Below are 21,209 nucleotides of genomic sequence, written 5' to 3' on the forward strand. Positions count from 1 at the left end.
TGAAACCGTTCAAAAACCAAGGCACGGCTTCCAATTGGCTGCAGGAGCTTCCTGCACTCAATCGGAAGCCGCAAAAGCCATGTTGGATGTTCGACTTCTGTAGAATTTGGAAGATTTAAGCTGCAATCCTATAGTTACCTGGGAGCAGGTCCCATTGAACTCACTGGGGCTCACTTCTGAGTATAGGATTGTAATGTTAAAACACATGTATTTCTTTCATACAACATTTAGTCCACTGAGCTTTTTAGAAGACTAAACATTTACCTTTCCCACGTACTGGGGTTCGGAGCCCATGTATTCTTCCAACACAAAGAACTGATTCCACACCCAGCCTCGCTTGACCCGCACGGCGGGTGTCCTCCTCTCTGGTGCTGTGACAACATTTCCCCTCAGCTCACCTTCTAAAGTCTGTTGTGGTTGTGGATGAAGTGGCTTTAAGAGACCTCCATCGAATAGGACCCAGAGAACCAGGGATAAGCAGTTCCTTGTAAGCATTGGCGATGGTTTCCCTACAGCAAGCAATTAAAAACTCCAACGGTGAATGTCGAGCTGAAGAATCCAGGTTTAAGGCTGTCCGTGGGCCTCCACCACTTGGCTTCCGAGGTTTTTTTTTATTGCCGAAATGCTAATGCAGACATTAATCCTTCTGGTGACAAGGTTTCTGCCGCATTAAATTCCATCTAAAGAGACCTATAAAAGAGATTTACATGGCAACATGAAATTATATAAAATTACACTGAAGTATTCATCCAAACTCTCAAGCACACCTAGTTAGTTTCTAAAGACAGGGAGCGAGAGACAAACACGTTGTGGAGGTTGATATCCTTTTGGTGTTTCAGACTGTATCATCCAGTTGCAACAGAACACTGCGTGGGGACTAGAGGAATGTTTCATTCTGCTTCTGCTTTGTATTATTTTGGTGTCTGTCTGAAGAGAAGCACGCAGCCCGCCCTTTATGGCCCAGTTATAAAATAAAGCCGTTACACACCAGTGAATTCAGATATTATTTACTCAGGATTCATTCGGGGGAAAGCAGAAGGGGGAGCACTGAAAGAAAGAGTAAACCTATCAGTAGGTATGGTAGTGTTGCTACCTACATCACAGTGTCTCTCTCTCTGTGTGTGTGTGTACACACACACACACACATTTATTAAAGTGGTTGTGTTTGCTTAGCTTTCTACAGATTTTTTAAAAAAGTAGTCAGGAGACAGAGAACTTTGGAGGAAGAGGAGGAAATGAAGGTATCACTCTTGTGAAAGGAAAGGGCTGTGGAGGAGTTGAAGGAAATGAGCAAAGTAGGTAGAGATATGGAGAGAGTCAGAGAGGAAAGCTGTTATGAGAAGAAGTAGGTGTACAAAGACCCGGGAGGAAGGATGTCTGAGGAGGTGAGGAAAAGGCAGGAAAATGGGAGAAGAAATTGCAGGAGATGGATAAAAGGTAAAGGTAAGGCAAAGGACCCCTAGACGGTTAAGTCTAGTCAAAGGCAAAAATGGGGTTTGTGACACTCATCTCACTTCAGGCTGAGAGAGTAGGCATTTGTCCACAGACAGCTTTCTGGGTCATGTGGCCAGCATGACTAAACCACTACTGGCATGCGGAGGACCTTAATGAGTGCCAGAGCGCATGGAAACGCCATTTACCTTCCCACCGCAGTAATACCTATTTATCTATGTGCACTGGTGTGCTTTCAAACTGCTAAGTTGGCAGAAGCTGGAACAGAGCAAAATGATGGATAGAAAAGGGGGGAAGCGTGTATATGTGTGTTCTAAATCTCTTAGAGCCTCTCGATTAGCAAATACTGCCTAAAATGGGGAGGCTGTATCACAGTACTGAACTACGAAACTCCTTGTCGCAAGGAAAATGCTGTGGCAAAGAATTTAGCAATTTTCAAAGATGAATTACCATATTTTTCGCCCTATAGGACACACTTTTTCCCCTCCAAAAATGAAGGGAAAATGTGTGTGCGTCCTATGGGGTGAATGCAGGCTTTCACTGAAGCCTGGAGAGCGAGAGGGGTCGGTGCGCACCAACCCCTCTCGCTCTCCAGGCTTCGCGCACCTCTCCGCAAGCAGCGGGAGCCCAGCGCTGGGCTCCCGCTGCTTGCGGAGAGTTGCCTGCATGCTGAAGCCTGCGCGCGCTGAGCTCAGCGCGTCCAGGCTTTGCGGACCTCTCCGCAAGCAGCGGGAGCGCTCCCGCTGCTTGCGGAGAGTTGCCTGCATGCTGAAGCCTGCGCGCGCTGAGCTCAGCGCGTCCAGGCTTTGCGGACCTCTCCGCAAGCAGCAGGAGCCTGGCGCTGGGCTCCCGCTGCTTGCGGAGAGTTGCCTGCATGCTGAAGCCTGCCCGCGCTGAGCTCAGTGCGTCCAGGCTTCGCGGACCTCTCAGCAAGCAGCAGGAGCCAGCACTGGGCTCCCACGGCTTGCAGAGAGCTGCCTGTTTGGGGGCTGGGGTCGGCGGAAGCTCGGGCTTCCCCTGCCCCAGCCCCGCGCCTGGGGGGAAAATAATTTTTTCCCCTTTATTTTCCCCCCAAAAAACTAGGTGCGCCTTATGGGACGGTGCGTCCTATAGGGCGAAAAATACGGTAGGTATCAGTGGAAAGTGAATTCCACAATTGCCAGCTGATTATGCCAAACTCTGCCTTCAACTGACACCATTTGTGACTGAATCTCTCTCTCTGCAGCATCATTCAGTGTAGTAGTCAACCACCTCAAGCATGTCTCAGGGGCAGAAGGTTTGAGAATCCCTGTTGTAGAACACAAATCATTAGCTCTACTAGTTATAAGTAGCTATAAATAATTCTGTAATTCAAGCATACCTGCTGGGTTCAGAAAGATAATCACACAATTTCTGCACTTTCTGAAGTTTAGTGAGTTATCACACATTATAATTTTATAGCACAACCCAATGAGAGGTTCTTATACAAGTTAAATTGCAAAGAATGGAAGCTGTCCCATTCAATATCTTGATGGATTGAACCTGAACCATTCACTGACTAATGTAATGAGTAACACATGACATGCAAAATAGCTATATAAAAAGAGTTTCCCAACTGCATTCTATAATTAGAGATGTTTTTTGTTCACATTTATGAATCCCTCTGAATAATTGTAGCTATTTATTAACTTGATAACATTAAAAGGATGTAATTAAGTATTTCCACTATTAAAGACAAATAGAAGAGATTTCACTTAATTTAGGGCTTGAATTAATGAGCACAGCGACACAGAAGCTTTTAGTTCATTTTGGGTGGAACAAATGACAGATAAGCAACAGGCGGTTTGTTGTTGGTACTATTACTAGTAGTAATAATAACAGCACAAGGCATACATAGCTAAGTAGAGGTATTTCCCAAAGATTCCTACATTAGAAAGACAAGTTACAAAGGGGAAAGGGATTAGAATTTGCAAGGAGGAGAGCGCATCCATCTGAGTGAAGATCAAAGAGATTAAACTAGTTGTATAACTTCACAAGTATTAGCAAACAGCGCGATGGGGCAGCATCACTCACCTGTCCTCCAATCAGTCATATTGTTGCTACTTACTGGGACGTAAAGGGGCAGGGCAGGCTGTTAAAATGACAAGTTGAATGTGCATGAAATGTTGTGTTTGAATGCACTGTATTTAAAATGTTGTAATGGGAAGTTTATCTTAGGCAAAGAGGTTGCACTCTGGCAAATGCGTCAGAGAAGGCTGGTTATTTTTGCCTTGCAATTACTACTTGCCAGCAGTAGGTTACTTTATTTTGTAACATTTATCTTATTGCAACTGGTATTCAAGACTGTTCCGCAGTAAAGTATTAAAGTGCATTCTTATGGTGGAGAACAGGGGTGCCATCTGGGGGGAGGGAAAGGGGCCAGAACCGCCCCCATATTTTCAAAAAATTCTGCAGTGATCCTCAAAAGGACGTGCCAGGATGAAGATGCTTGGCCCTGGCACGTCCCTTTCAGGGTCACCAGAGCGCCTCCATGGAAGGCGTCTTGGCGATCTCCGACAGGGACACACAGGAAATAGAAATACATCATTTCCTGCTGCAAAGTCATCTTCAAAACAAAGCATTTCACTGTCTCCCCTTCACCATAACAGTAACTGGAACCAGTTTAGGAAAAAGTAAAGTAAAAGAAGTGAAGTTTTGGGAAAAGGAAAGGATTATAATGCTGGATACATAGGGAAGTGGGAGGATAAACCTGTTTCTTATCCCATTTTCCTCCCCAAATGACCTGTAGGCAAAGTTTATTTCACCTTGGTATATAACGAATTGTGCCTCAAACTAGATTTGTTAAGAGCTCTTTCCACATGCAGCTGCTGTGGTATGGATGCCACTGCCTTGTGCCTGACCCCACACTGTTGGGAAGTGTATATGTGACTGCCTTTACTCTGCATACCTTTAAACTTAGGATAGTCCTGTGTCCTACATTACAGAAGACAGGCCTCTATTTGAGTGTGTCCTCTGTCTGTGGGCTGTTGAAGTCTGATTTTAAGATAAGAAACTAGAAGGAATAAAGAGTGGGAACATTGAAGTTTCCCATCAACAGTTAGTAGCACCTGGTCAGCAGACTGAGCAGGCAGACACACCACTCTCCATCTAACCCCGTGGTGCCCAACATGGGGCACGCTCCCCACAGGGGGGCAATTTGATTTTTAAGGGGGGCAATTCAAGAATGAGTTATTAACAGTGAATGGCATTTTAGGCCTCCTCCACATGAATAGGAGTTCACTTTTTGAATAATAAGAATTATATGTCATGGGGGTGGGGGTGGCAATCAGGGTTTTAGAGATGCTTAGGTGGGGCATGGCCAAAAAAGTTGGGAAGCACTAATCTAACACAATATGATGAGATGTAAAGATTTCTAAATATGCACCAATACACATAAATTATCAAATGGATTTTTATGCAAATTTGTTACCTCTTTCGTTGACTTCTTCTGATGCAATTTCTCTGCTCTGACATTGTGTATCTGCCCCACCCCATTCATTTTTTCTGTTTTGCAGATGAGTAAAATGGTAAATCATACTGGGCCCATTATTTCGGATGCTGTTAAAATTCAAGTCTCTCCCATTTTTCTTATGTGTGTGTGCGTGCGGGCAATGTTCACAAGTGAAGAAGCATACAACAAAGTCTTTGAAATTATTATTTTTTTCCTAAGATCAAATATTTGCAGAGCTACTCTTTTTATTATATTGTTCTTATAAGTAACTATTATGCTAATATTAGTTACTTGTAGGCTGATTTCTTTTATCATTAAGGATATATAATTAAAGAGTCTGGAAAAATCTAAGTTCTGAGAAGAGAAGAAACATAATCTATGGTTATTTACACCCTGAGACAGGAGAAAGGTTTGTACTGACACCCACACTAAAAATAAAAGTTCAGATCAGTTCCCCTTCCACTAAAAATGGTTTGTTTCAAGATCTTAAAGGGCAACCAGATATATATGCAAAATGTGTGTGTGTGTGTGTGTGTGTGTGTGTGTGTGTGAGAGAGAGAGAGAGAGAGAGAGAGAGATTAATAAAACGAGAGATTAAAGGGCAGTGAAAATATGTTTAAGTTAAAATGCCTGACTGATCCTTGTGTTCAGAAAGGATTAATGTGTGGTATCTGAAGCGGAGAAGAAAGTACAGACATCTACTCCATAAAGCTTGCATTTCACATGAAGACTTTCTTAGCAATTTTCACAAGGTCTTTCTTCCACCACTGGACTCTTTCCTGGGTCGTGCTTAGGGCAAACCATGAATAATACACAAACACATCCCTTCTTGTTATTGGGTTGTCTGCCATTAATGGCAGGCATGTAAGCGAGGCACCCATTATATTTTGGCCTGGTAAAAGTGCTTGGGTTTAGTACATGTGAAATGCATTTCTTTTAACCACTTTATTTATTTAAAAGATCAGAGGGCTTCCATGCTCCTTCCTTTTTAATGCACACATACACTATACGGTATTACAATCAGACCAGGCTCATCAATAATGTAATTTCCAGGTCCGGCAGATTAACAAGCACCAGCCTTCAGTTCTGCGGCTGCTGCTACCTGCCTAATTTGGATGGCAAAATGTCAACAACAAATACAGCCTGCTGTTCCACAACCCTACCTTCCTGTATCTAGATTACAGTGGAAAATAATTGTTTAGGGTGTGGGGTCTTCAGAACAATACTTTATGATTCCGTGGTCACCCCTAAACCATTTGCTGCTCAATTCAGCAGCAGCTCCCAGGGAGGTTCTATTCAATACAGAACGCCTTTCTGTAAATCTCAGCCTCAGGCCATTTCTGTCAGTCAGGGGAGCTTTTAAGGTATCATACAGGGAACCAAAAGTAATGTAAAGAGATTGACAGGCTCAGAAGGACACCTCCACCCCTCTGAGGCTTGAAGATGGCATTCAAGCACAAATATGAACCATTTGTAATCCATTCTCCATTGTGTGTGTTCTCTGTGCAGGGAGAAAAGAATGGCTTTTCTTAAGCAAGAAGCTTAAGGTATTGTGACATAGCTCACACAACCTTTCTTCACATAAGCTTCAGGCCTTGTTTATCTGTACAAATGGCAGATACCAGTACAAAATTGCTACTGGACTTCAGATTGCAAGAGTTGCATCAAATGGACGGATGTTTCCCAACAAGGGGATGGTGGTGGTATGAATTCCTGCACATGCAGAGCTATGATCTCATAAGGTTACAGAAAGAGCCCTGCAGGACCAGACCAGAGATTTATTTGACTGGATGAATCCCAAGCTGGTATTAAGATTGCCGGAAGCAATATCAACAACCTCAGATATGCAGATGACACAACCTTGATGGCAGAAAGTGAGGAGGAATTAAAGAACCTCTTAATGAGGGTGAAAGAGGAGAGCACAAAATATGGCCTGAAGCTCAACATCAAAAAAATTAAAATCATGGCCACTGCTCCCATCACCTCCTGGCAAACAGAAGGGGAAGAATTGGAAGCAGTGACAGATTTTACCTCATTGGGCTCCATGATCACCACATATGGTGACAGCAGTCACAAAATTAAAAGACACCTGCTTCTTGGGAGAAAAGCGATGACAAACCTAGATAGCATCTCAAAAAGCAGAGACATTAGCTTGTTGACAAAGATCTGTATAGTTAAAGCTATGGTTTTCCCAGTAGTGATGTATGGAAGTGAGAGCTGGACCACAAAGAAGGCTGATTGCCGGAGAACTGATGCTTTTGAATTATTGTGCTGGAGGAGACTCTTGAGAAAAGATCAAACCTATCCATTCTGAAGGAAATCAACCCTGAGTGCTCACAGGAAGGACAGATCCTGAAGCTGAGGCTCCAATACTTTGGCCACCTCATAAGAAGAGAAGACTTCCTGGGGGAAAAAACCTCTGATGCTGGGAAAGATTGAGGGCACAAGTAAAAGGGGATCAACATGAATTTGACAAAACTCCGGGAGGCAGTGGAAGACAGGAGTACCTGGCGTGCTCTGGTCCATGGGGTCATGAAGAGTCGGACATGACTAATCAACTACACAACAACAAACATCCCATGTCCCAGAGTGGACAACCAGATGCTATGAGAATCTCACAAGCAGGACATGAGGCAGTAGCGTCTACCGCTGTTGTTCCTCAACAACTGATATTCAGAAGCATGACTTGTCTGATTCTGGAGTCGGGATATAGCCATTGTGATTAGCAACCTCCATGGTTCTGCCCAACTGGTGACCATCAACACATCATTGTGGAAGCAAATCCCATAGGTTAAGTATGGTCCGGGTGAAGAAGAACTTCCTTTTCTCTGTTCTGAATCATCTATCGTTCAGTTTCATTGGACAACCCCTGATGATAGTACCATGAAAAGGGGAGAAAAGCTTCTCTCTATTCATTTTCTTTACACTATGCATAATTCCTAAAATTCAATCTATGAAAAGTATCTACATGAAATATACCTATGCGGACATCTACAAATGTACATTTTTCCTTATTTGTTTATTAAATAGAGAACACATACTCCAACATGTTGCAAAACAGAAACATTTGTACATTATCTACTCTGTGTAGACCAGGTCTCAGGACCCTTTAATAAAATGTTGATATCAGCATCGTGTGCAGGGGCACCAGCTTGAATAAAATATTTGGGGGCCCGTATAAGCCTCACCCAATCTGAGCAATGGAGGTACCTAGTGCTGGTGAAACACTATTCCCCACTTTTTATCCCATGAATTGTGGTGCAGTGAATCCCACATATATTTGCAATGTATTCATAGGGTGGCCTTTACATGGGGCAATCCTCTTTTTGAAGATGTCCTGCATCTGAAGGTCTATCCTGTTCATGTTCAAGGAAGGAGAAGAGAGGCACTAAAGTTGCTCATCAACAGTCCACATCAGGGCAGCAGATTGAACAGGTGCAAATGCCACATCAACCCTAATGGTGAGATATATTGAGTTTCTATGTAAATCTTCTAAATTTCTATCTTTGGTTGATGCATTTCTGAGGGATGGGGGAGGCAATACCTAAGGTTGTGTAGAAGAGCCTCTTAGGCTGCTCAACTCAATAGACAATTCAAACTCCCATGAGTCATGGCTGGTGTTTTAGAATGAGTTCCAAGGCTCCAACACCATTTTTCTGGAAAACACTGAGCTGATATAAAGCCTCAAGACTATACTATCTGCTCTAAAAATATTACCTTGGCAAAGTAAAATGTGCAGACAACAGAGCTACTCCTGCAGCTGCACAAAACCTGAAGAATTCTGCTGAGACAAAAATGTAACATGAACAATACAACCTCACTGACAACAGTCAGAGGAGTTATAAAACACAGCATAAATTGCAGAGGAGATATGGGGGGGGGGAGGGCATTTCAGCATCTCCTAAAATATTGCAACTATAGAGCTCCTGCAACATGCACAATATTTCAAACTCTGGTATTAGGTGGGAAATCTAATATGTTATGGTCCCACATTCCAAAGCACACACCACCCCAGAAAAACACACATTTCTTCTTCTTGTACAGGTGGAGGTTGTAGCAAATTCATTTACCACCACCAAAGCGAGGTGGGGCGGGAAAGAGCACTGTAAGCAAACCGAGGACAGTGCCCACTTTTTGCATACTTTTCACGATCTCTCAGCACATGGGCTTTCGGTGCTCATCCAGCTCCCCATGCAAAACTTTGAAAATGCCCAACACCCAAGCTCTCATGCCAGTTTGTGTGAACTGTGATATTCTGATTCACTCAAAATATCTGAAGGAAGCCACAGCTGTCAATTAAGCTTGTCTTTTAAACTTCTTGTAGCAGGTGCTTCTTTTTGTGCTAGTGAAAGTGGTCAAGTTGTTATAGGACAGCTCCACTCAACTTTTTTTCCCCAGTGTTACATCAATGTCAAAGGAACAGTAGGGTCTTATTTCAAGAACACAAACTTTTTGAAGGTTATCGTTACCATTTTGCCAATGATCTAGAGGATTCCTTTAAAAACAAACAAACTGCAAACATTCTCTGTATATATGTGAAATTTATCAATGTCAAAGTTTGATGATAGACTTCCATGAAACCACCTTTCATCCAGCTTACTCAGGAGTGATGTCATATGATGGAATATAACCCAAAGAAAAACCTGTCCAGAATTCTAATTGACAATGACTGTAAGATTTCAGATTGTGACTGAAGTGTGCCTTTCAATATACAATTGCTGAAAGATGCTGTAATGAAAGTAAGTCTGTTTTAAGCTTGCTATCAATCTTGCTAATTTGAGCTATACCGTGACTCATTAATTGCTTATTAGACAGCTATGTACTGGAATGAAATAGCATGCAAATCAACTCAAAAGCTTACACTTAAAGGTTTAACATCTAACTGGCAAAATGCCTGCCATGCTTACAGGAAAGGCCAAGTCAGGGTCTAGGTATTGCATGCTTGTGAAACATGGACCACTTATAAATGCTATCTCCAGCTCCTCGAAAGATTCCATCAACAGTGTTTCCAAAAATTTAACACATTGCTAGGGAAGACAGGCAAACTAATGCCAGTGTACTGGAAGAAGCAAAGATCACCAGTGTCGAAGCAATGATTCTTCAACATCAACTTTGCTGGACTGGTCATGTTGTGCGGATGCCTGATTATTGTCTTCCAAAGCAATTACAGTGGTACCTCAAGTTACAAACACCTCAGGTTACAAATGATTCAGGTTATGAACTCCACTAACCTGAAGAGTTACCTCGAGTTGAGAACTTTGCCCCAGGATGAGAACAGCAATCGTGTGCCGGCGGCACAGCAGCAGCAAGAGGCCCCATTAGCAAAAGCACGCCTCTAGTTAAGAACAGTTTCAGGTTAAGAAAGGACCTCTGGAACGAATTAAGTTCGTAACTAGAGGTACCACTGTACTCTATTCTGAATTTAAAAATGGAAAGCGTAATGCCGGTGGTCAGCAAAAGAGGTTTAAAGACTTTCTCAAGGCAAATCTAAAAAAAAAAAAGTAGTATAAACACTGACAAGGGACGCGGGTGGTGCTGTGGGTAAAACCTCAGCGCCAGGACTTGCCGATCGCATGGTCGGCGGTTCGAATCCCCACGGCGGGGTGCGCTCCCATCGTTTGGTCCCAGCGCCTGCCAACCTAGCAGTTCGAAAGCACCCTTAAGTGCTAGTAGATAAATAGGTACCGCTTTCTAGTGGGAAGGTAAACAGCGTTCCGTGTGCTGCTCTGGTGCAGGTTCGCCGGAGCAGCTTCGTCACGCTGGCCACATGACCCGGAAGTGTCTGTGGACAGTGCTGGCTCCCGGCCTATAGAGTGAGATGAGCGCACAACCCTAGAGTCTGGCAAGACTGGCCCGTACGGGCAGGGGTACCTTTACCTTTACTTAAACACTGACAACTGGGAAACACTGGCCTGTGAGTGCTCCAAGTGGAGTACAGCTTTTTATCAAAAGTGTCATGGGCTTTGAAGATGCTTGAACTCAGGACAAAAGGGAGAAATGTGCTAAGAGGAAGGCACCCTTGGCAAACCCTCACCATGATCAGCTCCTGCCCAGAAACCTATGTCCCCACTGTGGAAGGACGTATGGATCCAGAATTGGCCTGCATAGTCACTTATGGACCCACTGTTAAAACCGTGTTTATGGAAGACAATCTTGCTTGGCTATGCGTGATTGCCAAAGATTGCAAGGATTCTGGGTGGCTGCAATGCATATCTATGTCACCAGATGCAGTCAATTGCTTCTGACACATGGCTATTTCCAGGGACCTTTCACCAAGGATGGGCAAACATGTCAATTTCAGTTTCTCTCTGTTTATCCATGTTCCAATCTTAAATTCAGTTCTCCACATTTCCAGAACAGTTTGCAGGGGTTTTTTAAAGTCCTCATGAAACTTCATCAGTGTGTTAGTGCAAAATTCTCCAACAGAGTGATTGAAATGGGATAAGGACAGACATGAAGGAAAAGATAGAGAAGCTGCAGCTCTTGTCCCATTCAGAGTAGCCAGAGTTTCAGGAGATAGTAGATACAGTTTCCTCCCTATCGTGTCTCAAAATATACCCTTTATTCACAATTTAAATGCAGGCTGATAATGGGAATATCTGAGTTTCTGCACTTTTGAAAAGATGGATGGATGGATCCCGCTCGCTGTTTTGTCTTCCCCTTTAGCCCCGTGCAGCCTCTCCTTGCCGGGAGACGCTGCGCAGGGCTAAAGAATCCATAGCCCCGTGCAGCCTCTCCTTGCGGAGGGGTTGCGCGCAGCTATGGAAGAAGGCAAGGCAGCGAGCGGGATGTCTTCCCCTTTAGCCCCGTGCAGCCTCTCCTTGCCGGGAGACGCTGCACAGGGCTAAAGAAGCCATAGCCCCGTGCAGCCTCTCCACAAGCCTGCATTCGCTCCATAGGACGCACACACATTTCCCCTCAATTTTTGGAGGGGAAAAACTGCGTCCAATAGAGCGAAAAATACGGTATGCCACAGCAATGAAGGCCAGTTTTTTTCATTGTGTGAAATGGACCTCCTGGTAGAATGGAATCTGTGGGAGACCCTGACCTGCCCAGCACAGAGTATCAACTGGGTATGCTGGAACCAAGCTATATAAGGCTTTATAGGGTAATGCCAGCAACTTTAAGTTAACTCGGTAGCTCATTTGCATCCAGTGTATTGTAATGTCTAGAAAGTTCAAGATCCATCACAGCTGCTATTATTATCATTATTTGTCACATAGAAATCACAGTCATGAAGAACTAGGGCCACTCACCTATCAGAGAATCCTTGCTTTTTTGTCCATAGGGTTAATGGCTGTCACCCTGACCACTTCAGTTGGATGGGCTACCACTTACTCCCCCATTCCTCACACCCATCTCATTATTGTCCTGTAGTCCTTTCGCTGGTGCCACCAGCCAATTCCTCACCCACCCAGAAAGAGTTGCACCTGAGAAGTCCACAAGTAAGGTGCACTGGCAACTGTCTCTGCCTGCTCCTAGCTCCCCATCAAATGATGCTCATAGGTGTACTGCCTCTGTGCTAACATGCCTAAGTGCCTTCTTCTCTCTCACAAATTTGTCTAGTTTAAAGCCATTTAAACCAATGTCCCCTTTTGGATCTAGTGCCAGAGACTATCATACATTAATTATGACTTCTGCAAACACAGAATTACTTTTTTATTATTATCCAAAACTGACAGCCAATCAACATCAGTCAACAAACCAAACTTACACAAGAGGGACTTGCTTATAAAACTCTTATGCTGTCCCTTTCTAGTTACACCTCCCCCCCACAAAAAAAATGCTGATGAAACTGGAAATAATTATTAAAATCAAATTATCCAGCTACGTGTCTGTCAGTCCCTAGGTATTTTTAATAATAATAATAATTTCTAAAACAGAGATAAGACAGCTTTGGTTGGGAAGATGTCACAACAGTGTTGAAACAACTAAATTTTCCCTTCAGAACTTTCCTAGGGGAGTTCTCCAGGCTTACCCACTATATAACTCTTCAATGTGTTCTTTCTTTAAAGGAAAAAAAAAAAGAGAAAGAAAGAAATTACACTAACTCCCTAAGTAAGAGAAGACAGGATTTTTGCTTGACCTACATGATTAGGAACCCTCAAGCGTCTCTCGTGTGCACTCTGCACATTTCCCAGACTCATGACTAATGAGTTGAGTAATTTTACAACAGATGCTGAGTTGGCTTCCAGCACTCAGGGGGCTTGGCAGCCCTGAAATGTAGCTGTAACATCTCCTAAAAATTCACACTGTATCTTGGATAGGAGATGGAAAGCTATTTTAACAAAAGGGTACTTTTGGGATGGGGCAAGCTTTTAACGCAGGGGTGCTGGAGTAAGCAAGTACTCCTGCTTGATCACAGTGAACAAATTCAAGGTATTCAAATCTGATCAAAGGAGACAACAACCACTACCCTGCCCTGTCAATGACCACTAACCATGATGGCTGTTTTGCATGCCTATTGCTGGGAATCATAGGTGCAGAAAGCTCTGTTGTGTTTGGGTCTTGCTTGTAGCCTACCCACATCTGGTTGGCCACTATGAGAATAGGATACTAGATTATATGGCCCACTGGCTTGATCCAACAGGCTGTTATCTTAATTACTCTTGCCTCCGAGCATCTTTCCCTGCCAGGGATTATGGAGCTTGTATTATAGTGCAGGAGTCTCTAGATGGTGAGCTTCTGAGATAACAGAACTCTGAGGTCCACCAACTGGAACAATGAGCAAAACAGAGGAGGGAGGATGTATTTTGAGAATGAAAAAATAGGTCACTTCCAGGCTGGCTCTTACCACAAGGCAAGAGTGAAGTGGCCACCTCAGGCAGGAGACGGTAACAGTCAGGATGTGGTGGCCAGATATTGAGAGGCAACCTACTGGTGCCTCCTATGCCAGTTTTCAGCTCCCAGGATGATGCAACCCTATTGTCACTGTCAAAATATGATTTAAATGTCATTTCAATAAGCTTCAGGGAACAAAATTGCTCAGCCCAGGACAGAAACCCACTCCTGGTTTTCTCCAGATCATTCTTTGTTTCAGCAACCTAATTTTGATAGGGAGGAAACCTGTTGCTGTTAAGTTAGCAGTTTGAAGGCCCCTCCAGATGTTCTTCTTGTTGAGCATTCATTATTGGGGTGGTTAGAAGCAATCACACTTTCAACACCATATGTGTCTAAAAGTGATTTCAGGCTATCATTCAGCTTCCTTTGTAACTGGCACGTTTCTTCCAGAAAAGAAAAGAAAAACCCAGTTGCAAACATTATGAAAATGAGTGCTAAACTTCTACTGTAGCTCTGTATAATTCTGGAAGTGGTTTTTACATTGTGCAAAAGCTCAAATCAATGTAGTGCTGAAATTAACAGTCAGGGGAAGGTAGAGGAAATGGAATAAAACCGCTTTGTGAATGCAGCCTTCATGTTTCTTGGTTAATGTAATCACATAAACCAAATCTCACTGGTTATGTAGCATTGCAACATCATCCTGCTGATGATACTTGTTTGGCTGGCATTACCCATGTGACCAGTACAGGAAGAAAAAGCAGAAATAAGTGGAAGGGGAAATAGCTGCAGCTTGAGGGAAAAAACTAGTACTAAACAGGAGAGTGGGGAAAGATGAATTTCATAAAGAGGGTTTTACAGTGAGTATTTCAACCCCATGGAAATGATTGAAGAATATTTAGAATACCACTGCTTAAAGCTAAAATCAAGTTATATGTTCTATTGTAATGCTTTCTTGAATTCAATAGGTTGAACGGCAATCAATAGATTTAATATAATGTTTATTGTGTCTAGCCTTTGAAAATAAGCATAAATTTGTCTGTTCATTGTAGCTTGCCAGCATGAGGTTTAGATACAAAATCAATGATACATTTGTAAAGTTAAGCTTCCCTGAAGCCGTGCATTGACACGGTCCCTGATGAAATACTGTCTCTGCAAAACTCACCAACAATGAATGGCATTGTAGTGAGAGATAATGCCGCTACGTGCAGCAGATTGCCTAGATATTCTATGAAGAGTAAATTCACAATGTGTCTCCTGTACTCAAAGAATACATTAAAACTAGAAAAGGAATGGATGTGTGTGTGTGGGGGGGGACTCATATTGTATTATTCACTAAGGTAAGTATAATAAATTTACAAAAGAAAGTATGATTGGGTGTACAAAGAGCCATCTTTTCCTGACAATCAATCATAAGGGACAGAGCTCTTGGAATGCTGGTATTTCTGACTACTACTGGTGGATAGCATGTTTAAATGTGTGAACATCCCCATGCTTCAAAGACAACACCAAACACACATAGACCCCACACGTTCAAAAGGGTGGCATATTCTGGAAAAGGCTAGGCAAGAGCATAGTTTCATAAACCAGGGGGATTTTTGACAAATTCAGTGATTGATTGAGTGTGTGTGTGTGTGTGTGTGTGTGGAGATGAAACATTCCAACAGGAATAATTTGGGTATATACTTAAGAGACAAGGTCGTCTCTTAAGTAAGCTGGTTCTGAGCTGTAGGGCCTTATATGTTAGTACCTAAACCTTGAACTTGGCCCAGAAGCAGGTCTGCAGCCAGTTTAAATCCCACAAGCAAGGTGTAATATGATGTAGTAGCGTGTCCCACAAGCAGCCTAGCCACATGTTCTGCACTAGCTGCAGTCTCTGGGCCAACCCCAAGGGTAGCAGCACACAAAGCACATAAGCAAAATGTAACAAGTAAGTGAATGGGGTGTTAAGAGGAGGGGTAGCACCTCTGGTAGGGAACACATCATGTCCACCTTTGGTCACCACCCTGAAGTCAGCTCTCACCTGTGGTTCCTAGAAGCTGTCAGCATGCCACAGCAGACACACCACAGGAGAACGGCTTCGAATGGCCAACTAAACCAGATGAGGGTAGCTGAGGGGGCTCAAACCCTCTGTAAGTTACAGGCTTCCCTTGCATGTGAAGACAGGCTGTGGTGGATTGAGCGGATGAATCCAATAGTGGGCCCAATGGTCAAGAAGGCGGTTTCTGCATGTGCTGCAGAGCGAAGTGAGGGGCAGATGGACCTCATCAACCTGAGAAGGTAGCCAATCTAGGAGAAGGAAAACTCTGATTCTAAATCTCTGTTGCCTTGTGGGATATCTTCAGGCAAAGAAAAGGTTAAGGAGTAACCCTACACAAAACTGGAGTGGAGTCCCTAAGATGCTTGGATAGCACCTTGAATGTATCCTTCTGGGAATCGGTATTCTCCTGCAGCCAAGCTGGTGCCAAACACATTGCTCTACTGTCCTTTGGACCACAAGAGCAAGGCTGAGAGGGAGGTCTTGTTGTCTGGACAACCCAGGACCTCCATACACACTGCCTAGGCTTGAACCTAGCTCACTTCAGTGCTGCTAACACCCCCCCGGAGGTGCACTCCATTGTCTCTCGAGCCAGGTGGATGCAATGAATTGAGTACCAGCAATTTGCACTCCTGTTTCCATTTTTATTGGAATTATCCAACCACCTTATGGGGGAATTTAACATCACACTATTATAAATGTTCTGTCTCCACAAGCATATCAGCTTGCCAGTCAGAATGACACCCCCCCCGCCACAATTCTGGGACTTCTCCCAGCCCCCACAGAGTCAATTTGGTGTTGGAGGTGGGAAACCCCATTGCACAAGTAGAAGCTCTTCCACAGGGCTTCTGCAGACAGGACTCATTGGGTGAATCGCACCCCTAGTCTCCACAACACAGATTGGTCACTGGATTGCCAAAACACAGAGATAACATTAACACGTTTTCTTTGCCCATCTATACTTCCTCCTGCTGCTGCTGCTCAGAATATATGTTTCCCCCAATTAATTTCTCTACTCCACATTTCCTATTATTTGGAAGGTGATCTCAATACTCCCTCTGCCATGCTAAAGTGCAGGAAACCACCTCATGTTTCAGGAGGTTGGAGGGCCAAAATTGGATAGTTCAAAGCTTGCCATGAAAAACCTGTTCTTGGATATATTTAATAGTGAGGCCACAATCTTAGCAATGTCCATTCAGAAGTAAATCCCATTGAACTCAGTGGTGCTTATTCCCAGGTAAATTGGTTTAGGATGGCAGTGTAAATTTCAGAAAGGAAGGAAGGAAGAAAGGAAGGAAGGAAGGAAGAAGCATTTAGTGTGGATTTCTTTTAATGTTTTGTAATGTGTTCCTTGTTCTTTTTCTGTACCTATTCCTGGAGTTTTGAGATTTGCCTTCTATGGTCAAGATAGACACAGCATTCTAGGTGTAGATGGGGGGGGGGAGCAGACATTTACCTAAGCTCTTTGTGTCAAATCTTGACATTTACATTTTTTCCCATTGAAATGGCAGACATGTAATTATTTTAAGGAAAATAGGAGGAAATAATAGATCTTAGCCACCTCAGAATTTCAATCAAATAGCAATGACTTGCACAGTAGTAACTGCAGCCACAGGAGCAGAATGTTATTGCAAACTTTATATTAAGCCTCAAGCCTTTTGATTTTTCTTGATTGATCCCCTTCCCCCTGCTTTTAGAAATTTCTTAAACAACAAGGCTGGTTTCTATGGCTAACTTTTGCAATTTGAGTTTGGAAAGTTTCCAGAGAGACTGTTTACAAGAGATGGAGAAAAAAATTGTTCAGTTGACATGTTAATGCAGATCCACTGAATTCACACTCCCCAAACCAATATGCAATCTAAAAACAAAACAAAAGAACCCTATCCTTCAAAATCTGTGCTTTGGCAAATTTACAGAGCAGTTTCCCAACCAAAAATGTCTACCAAGGTGCACAAAAAATGCATCTTCTCAATGAAAATAGAATGCAAAAAGGTACTATATATGGGGAAATTGCATACAAAGTGTGTATCGTAGGAGAAATGATTACGATAATAGGTAACTTCCTTTTTAAATAAATACTAAAGTGATGGAGAAATGGGGTGAACCGAATGTAAGTATTAGAACAAATGAGAGACTGACATGGACAGATTTGCCCATTCCTGGTTCTTACATTAAGCAAGGACACCGAACAAGTGAGAGATCTACCAGAAAAAGACTGCTTGGGTGGGTGGAAAACAAAATCCTCTATAATGTCCTCCCTTGTTGGAGAGAAAGTAATGAAAGTATTTTATTAGCTAGTTTGCAGCTGGAAGGGTCACTTTGATACATGATTGAAAATGGATTTTGATCAATGTCTCTTGATTCCACCCACCGAGTTCAAAACAAAACGTATATGCCAATGAGTGATTCATCTCGGCTACTCAAGTTAATTGCCTCTATCCTGTTGTTTATTTCAGGAGAAAGGGTTATGTAATTTCTTCCCCCATTTTCTGAAATAACCTCCTTTAAGGGAATAGTTCCTAGAGGAAGGCATTATTGATACTCCTTCCTACATTTCCTGGAATAACACACACACACACACACACACACACACACACGGGACACCAGCCATTCCATATGCATTTAAAGAGATACTTAACTCTTCTGTACCTCTCCTCCAATTGCAGCCTCCCTGTACCTTATAGGAAATTTAGTGGATTCCCATATTTAATTTTGAACCTTGCCAGGCTATGTCAGTAGGTGGAAACTTTGTGTGATATACAAACCAGGTCCTGAATTGATCCAAAATTAAATTCAACTTGACATTGTGCATGTTGGCATTCCCTTGAGGGTCCCATTAGTTCTCTTTCCCATAGCTTTGAGGAGTCCCTTTGAGAAGGGACTGAAGCTCAGTGACAGAGTGCAAGCCTTCTATGCAGAAGTTTCAATCCCTGGCACTTCTAGCAGAAAGAAGCTGAAAAAAACATGATAGGAAAGACTTCCTCAGAGAGGCACCAGCTGTGGGAACAGACAGTACCAGCCTGAATGACACAAAGGGCTGACTTGGAATAAGACAATGCCATAAGTTCACATAAGTAGCAAACTTTCTATGGGATCATTTTCCCATAGTTGGTCTGTTCCAACTCTGACTTCTGCATTCCGTTGATACAACTCTTAAATATGACTTCTCTAACTAAGTCATACATTTTGGTTAACGCAACACACACACACAAACGCGCGCACGCACACAAACACACATATGTATGTTTATTTGTTTTTCAGCTTAAAGTTTTACAATCACATAGACATATCCAAGAGGGACGCGGGTGGCGCTGTGGGTTAAACCACAGAGCCTAGGGCTTGCCGATCAGAAGGTCGGTGGTTCAAATCCCCACAACGGGGTGAGCTCCCGTTGCTCAGACCCTGCTCCTGCCAACCTAGCAGTTCGAAAACACATGAAAGTGCAAGTAGATAAATAGGTACCACTCCGGCAGGAAGGTAAACGGCATTTCTGTGCGCTGCTCTGGTTCACCAGAAGCGGCTTAGTCATGCTGGCCACATGACCCGGAAGCTGTATGCCAGCTCCCTTGGCCAGTAAAGCGAGATGAGCGCCGCAACCCCAGAGTCGTCAACGACTGGACCTAACGGTCAGGGGTCCCTTTACCTTTAAACATATCCAACATACAACACAGAAACAAGATTCCAAAGAATTTCCTGGGCTTCCCTCCTCCCCTTTGTGGGTCCTATTGTCAATCATTTCCTCCTGCATCTTTTATGATAAACCAAGTCTTCTACATCTCCATTATGTCCAAAATTCACCATTAAACTACAAAGCGTTATTCCAACCCGACTAACAGTTTTAACCATTTACAATGGTTTTTAAGAAAAATTGTAAATTTCCCCCATTCCTTCTTAAAATTTTGGTCTTCCTGATTTCTGATACTTCCAGTCATAGTTAACTCAACATTTTTTATTCCCCCCGCGCCCACCCACTTCCTGGCCTATACGGTTGCTTTTCCTGTCCCCTAAATAAACAACACTTATGGTTAAAATACAGCCTTGTGTGAGTTGGAATCAATCCACAGGCTGTAGCTGCACAGATCATGCTATCTAAAGCTATGTGGGGATTTGTGGCCTGTATGGCATTCAAGTAGAGAGCCCGAGGCGCAATTGCTTATATATGTACTAACTTATGCCAATGCAATTCTTAGTTTCCCCCACCAACTGAGGTAAATTAAATTGGCGAGAGAAGAGGTGGCAAGAATTGGTTTACTTAAAACAGTGAGGAAGCATGGTAATTGGAAAAGCACACAAGGACCTTCATTTACATCACAGTAAGAATTCTCCAAATGCAAGTTAAACTCCATGCTGGAATAAAGCATAACCTTCGTTCCAAAGTGCATGAAGAGCTACACAAGTGTTATTTTGAATCAGCTGCAAGCCAAGGAAGCCAATCAACACTGTGGTTCCTGATACAGGGACCAGAGGCAACGGGAAATTGATTGCACATTAAACCTCAATGTTGGGGGTGGGGAGTATTGAGTTGCCTGAAAACACACATACATTTGTTTGTGAGCATGTGTTTGTGGGACAAAGGCTACAACTTTTGTTGATCTCTTTCACAAAGATGAAAATTATTGAGGGCGATACATGGAGGCAATAGATATGATTGAATTTCAAATTTGGCTTTGGAATAATCACTGCACACAGCCAGTGTTTGTGTGTGTTTATGTATAGGTGTGTGGACATTCACAATGTTCAGCAAATGTTTCCTTCTTCATACCATCTTCTAAGTTCTGTACCTTCTCTGTCCTTACCGCCATTCAATCTATCTGGCTGTGATTCTATTTATTTAATGAAGAATTCCTAGTTTGCCTTTTACAACAGACAAAAGGTGGTAATTTATATATATATATATATACACAGCCTATTTGCTGGGAATAAGTCTCCCCAGGGGTCTGATGCACAGCCATAATTTCCTGATGGTGGGGTCACTATTGTTTACTGGGAGCGGAGATGTGTCTATGCAGCTACATCCTCACCAGCACATCAATGGGAGCACTGGTTCGGCTCCACCAGTGCAGCCTTTACCTCACCACTGCCTTGCTTCTCCCCCTCCCTGTAAGTAGCAGTGACTCTGTTGCCCAGATCACCATTAAAATTACTATCTGCCTGAATACACAGAATGCAGCTGAAACCCAGAGGAGGGTTACCATTGGAACTAAGCTACTGGAAATGAAGGACCCACAAAATCCTGAAAGCATAGGTGCGTGTGTTCATCACCTCTGAAATACCATGAAGGTTGGTGGCTGATTCAAGCTCAGTGGGGATATAGTTCCATGGAGAGGGAATCAATGGTTTTGACTGTAGCATGTTTGATATCTATTAACCTGAGCATCATCTGAGCAAGTTAACAGCCTCACACTGTGTGCATGTAGCAAGGTTTCCTAAGATTCCTCCCTCCCTGCTGAATGGGCCATGGGTATAAGAGCC

General features: G+C 43.1%; 1 protein-coding gene and 1 long non-coding RNA gene across 8 annotated transcripts in view; one reads left to right on the forward strand and one right to left on the reverse strand.

Annotated features, from left to right (window-relative positions):
- CDH12 (cadherin 12) overlaps positions 1 to 21,209 on the reverse strand; it is a 661,518-nt gene that overhangs the window by 156,303 nt on the left and 484,006 nt on the right. For 6 of the 7 annotated variants that reach the window (XM_083623820.1, XM_083623822.1, XM_083623823.1 and 3 more), the window contains one exon: positions 265 to 690. The exons of the other annotated variant lie outside the window; for it this stretch is intronic. In XM_083623820.1, coding sequence (XP_083479946.1) covers positions 265 to 495 — 231 coding nt within the window. In that variant the 5' untranslated portion in view covers positions 496 to 690. The remainder of the gene's footprint in view (positions 1 to 264; positions 691 to 21,209) is intronic. 7 annotated transcript variants of the gene reach the window in all.
- The window catches only part of LOC310767246, a 582,601-nt gene that overhangs the window by 119,942 nt on the left and 441,450 nt on the right, over positions 1 to 21,209 (forward strand). The gene's annotated exons all lie outside the window — the stretch shown is intronic.

The sequence above is a fragment of the Podarcis filfolensis genome (genome assembly GCF_964270895.1).
Source record: "Podarcis filfolensis genome assembly, chromosome: 7".
Lineage (NCBI taxonomy): Eukaryota > Metazoa > Chordata > Lepidosauria > Squamata > Lacertidae > Podarcis > Podarcis filfolensis.